This window comes from Taeniopygia guttata, chromosome Z (genome assembly GCF_048771995.1).
Source record: "Taeniopygia guttata chromosome Z, bTaeGut7.mat, whole genome shotgun sequence".
In the NCBI taxonomy this organism is placed as follows: domain Eukaryota; kingdom Metazoa; phylum Chordata; class Aves; order Passeriformes; family Estrildidae; genus Taeniopygia; species Taeniopygia guttata.
In genome coordinates, this window is record NC_133063.1 from 15,772,265 (window position 1) to 15,775,636 (window position 3,372).

The 3,372-nt window shown below is 52.4% G+C and overlaps 1 protein-coding gene across 1 annotated transcript; it reads left to right on the forward strand.

Annotated features, from left to right (window-relative positions):
* The first annotated feature begins 854 nt into the window (after positions 1-854).
* Positions 855-2,414, forward strand: LOC140681979 (inositol 1,4,5-trisphosphate receptor-interacting protein-like 1). Its single transcript, XM_072922804.1, has one exon. The coding sequence runs from the start codon at positions 855-857 to the stop codon at positions 2,412-2,414; it is 1,560 nt and encodes a 519-aa protein (XP_072778905.1).
* The last annotated feature ends 958 nt before the right edge of the window (positions 2,415-3,372 follow it).

The following is a 3,372-nucleotide window of genomic DNA, read 5'->3' on the forward strand; positions in this document are numbered from 1 at the left end:
CTCAGTTTCCCCACAGGGGTCTGGGTACTGGGTTAGCTTGACACCGTTCACCCCAGCCATAAAAGCCAAGCACTTCCCAAGTGCTGGGAGATGTTGTAGGTACACCACCCTCATCCAAAGCCTGATCCTGGCATCTCACACCTGCTTCATACCCACACTGATAACCTGTCTAGGTAGCTGGGAAGGTAAATGGGAACGCTGTACCTGGTGAACCAGCCACCATTACCTTTGTACTCAATGATCCTCAAGGGCACCTTCCAACAGGGATATCTATGAGATTGTGAGTGGAAGGCAGATGAAAATAAATCCAAAAGAGAGAACAATGGGAGTTATTTGAAGAAGCTTCTCTCAAAAGCAGCCTTAAGCAGTGCACCAGGGCCTTTCTGAGTTCCTGAGGGAGGAGTTGGCTGAGGGGACAAAGGGTGGGGTTGGCTGGTCTGTGATGCGCTCTGGCACCTGTGACATCACAGGGGACGTGTCACAGAGGGGGAAGCAATAAAAGGCCCCAGCATGTTAACGCTGGCCCTCTATTGCTTGGGCAAGCGGAGAGTACACACACGGCGGGGAGGCTGGGCTGGGGACAAGGGCTGGGGCAGAAACGCTGCAACCGGGGCTGCTTCTCCCCCTGCAGGCAGGGACAGCCCCTCATGGGAGAGCCTTGGGCAGGCCACAGGGCTGCTGCTGCTGCTGCTGCAGCTCCAGGGGCACTGGGATAGCCCTTGCTGCCTGCCAGCTGTCTGGGGCCCTGTCCTTCCTGCGCCCAGAACCCTGAGCATCCTGTCCTCCCTGCAGCAAGCAGTAGTTCCCGCCCTCCCTTCCCCACTCAAGGCCTTCTCTCCCTCCTCCTGCAGACCATGGATCCAGTCGTGTTCCTGTTTGCGCTCTTGCAAGGTCTCATCCAGTACCCGCTGCCCGTGGGTGATGGTTTGGATGAGGAAACACATTGGCGCATGGAAGCGCGTGCAAAGTACTTGGAATGGGAGAGGCTTCGGCTGGAGCAGCAGGTGGAGCAGCTCTCCCAGAAGAAGATGCCACACTTGCAGCTCTTAGCTGTTGCTGTGCTCCTGGCCCTGGTCTTGGTGCTGTGGATTATTGGGTGGAAAAGCAGCCTGAGGAGAGAGGAGAATGAAGAAGAAAACCATGGTGCAAATGAAGAGGAAGTTGGCAATGTTGCTGGAAATGAAGATGACAATGATGGAAATGATGTTGTCAATGGGGCTGCACTTGCAGAAAACAACAATGACAATGATGTTGCAAATGTAGTCCAAGAAGAAGAAGACAATGTTGACGATCGTGTTGGACAAGATATAATGGAGCGCATAGAGGGGCCTGTAGAGGACCTGCAGAGAGTCTGTGAGTGGATAACTGACCTGATGGACGATTATACAATTTACTTTGGGCATGTCTTGTTTGACAGTTTCTACCCAGTCCTGCACCGACCCATTGGGGTGGGCAGTGCCTTTGAAGGTTGGAGTCCCTGGGAGCAGGATGTCGTGTACCGTGTGCTCATACCCATGACTCCTCCCCGAGGCCACAGCTTCCACCTGGAGCTGGACGGTGAGGGGCAGAGGCACGTGAGGAACTTCCGTGTCCGCGTGCAGCTGGAGTGCACCTGCACGAGGCAGCAGCAGGGTGAGAACATGCTGTGCTTCCTGCACAACCCCGAGGAGGAGCTGAGGAGCAATCAGGATCCCAGCCTCCTAGACACCCTGTGCACCGACTCCTACCTGGACGTGCAGAAAACTGCCCGCTGGTTCCAGCAACTGGTGAAAGCAATCATGCCACCTTTGCCTCAGTTACAAAACCGGAATTTAATCCCGCTGCCCTCCACACACTCCTGCCAATTCAAGGCGATCAGTGGCGGAGAAAGCTTCAGGATTGAGATCCTGTTCGGGGTGCGGAGAGGTGGCTCTGACATATTCGTGAGCAGCCAGCCTAGGGAAACACGCACCCCAAGCACTCTATGGCCTGAGACTTATGCTGTGGCAGAGGTGAAGTTCTTCATGCACATTGCCAGGAAGGCCCCCCCCGACAGTTTGCACCTGAGATGTCTGCAGCTTTTCTGCCGCCTTCTGCTGGGCACAGGCTTTTCCACCTACACCCTGAAGACCATCGTCATGCATCTCCTGAACGGTCTCCCCGTGTCACAATGGCGCAGGAAGTATTTCTTGCAGCGCATGCGAGATATCAGTGTGAACCTGCGCTGCTCTCTGGAGGAGAAATGCCTTAACCACTTTATCATAGGCAACAAGAGATTGCCTCAGGAGATTAGCTTGCCCCTGGACATTGCAGCAGCTGAGCCACCCAATCTCTTCCATCAGCTGGCACGGTGTCCAGCTGCCCACTCTCAGGCGATGAGCGAGTACCAGGATATTCGGCGTCAGCTCGCAAGTGTGCTGCTCATTGGCTGCTGAAAGAGGTGATCATGCGTACAGCTGTGCTTGTGGGCTTCACAGGCAGTAGCAGAAAACCACCTCACATCCCCGAGGAAAAGAGAGAAGAAGGAATGTGGGATACAGAAAGAGAAGATATAAAGCTTCTGCGCAGCAGCACTCTGCCATCAGCAGCAGCAACAGTGTTGTTATGAACAAAAAAAGCAAATTTAAACTTTTGGGCAATGTTGTTAACAATGTCTGTATAAAAAGGGTTGTTGTTGATACAAGTAACAAGTTATAATTGGATAAGTAGTTAACAGGCTGTGGTGCAGGCTTGGATGTTGTGGCTACAAAGTAAGGTGATTAGTTGTATTAGAGATCAATACTGTTGTATACACCTGAAAGGGGACTGGAACCAGGGAGGAAATGCCAATCTTTGTGGAGGGGGGGCAGAGAAGCTTCTAGAAGTATAACATCGTAGAGCACAGCCACAGCTTGGATTAAGACTGGAGGAGAGACCAGCCAATAGGAAGCAAGAATCTCAAAATGATTGCACCAGCTTATGGGCCAATCAGCAACAGAAAAAGAAACCGATCACAGCACGGATCCTGAGCGCCCCAGTAAGGGAAGAAGAGAGAGACTTTAAAAGGCCTGGGGTGTGTGACACCCAGGTCTTTGCTTGGAGCTGGTATCCTTAGAAATGCCCCTAGGTGTACAATTACTAAATTGTTGAAACAGTCTCCAGACTAGCTGGAGGCTTTGGCTTCCAGTTGTTCTGTCTGTAATAAACAGGCTTACTTGTTTGTAATTAACTGGCCTGCTTTTTTTTGTTACTTTGAAGTTTTCGTTGTAAGCCTGTCCATAACAGGGTTGTCTTGGCAGTCTCCCCAGCACAGCATCCAGAGATGACTACCGTGTGGAGGCCCAGAGAAGCTGACTTCCATTGCAGGGCGGATTGTGGTGATGGACTCCCCTTGCCCCTGGCTGCACTACAATC

Bases quoted from the DNA above. Each gene is read 5' to 3' on its own strand.
- LOC140681979 (XM_072922804.1), top strand. From the start codon at position 855: ATGGATCCAGTCGTGTTCCTGTTTGCGCTCTTGCAAGGTCTCATCCAG.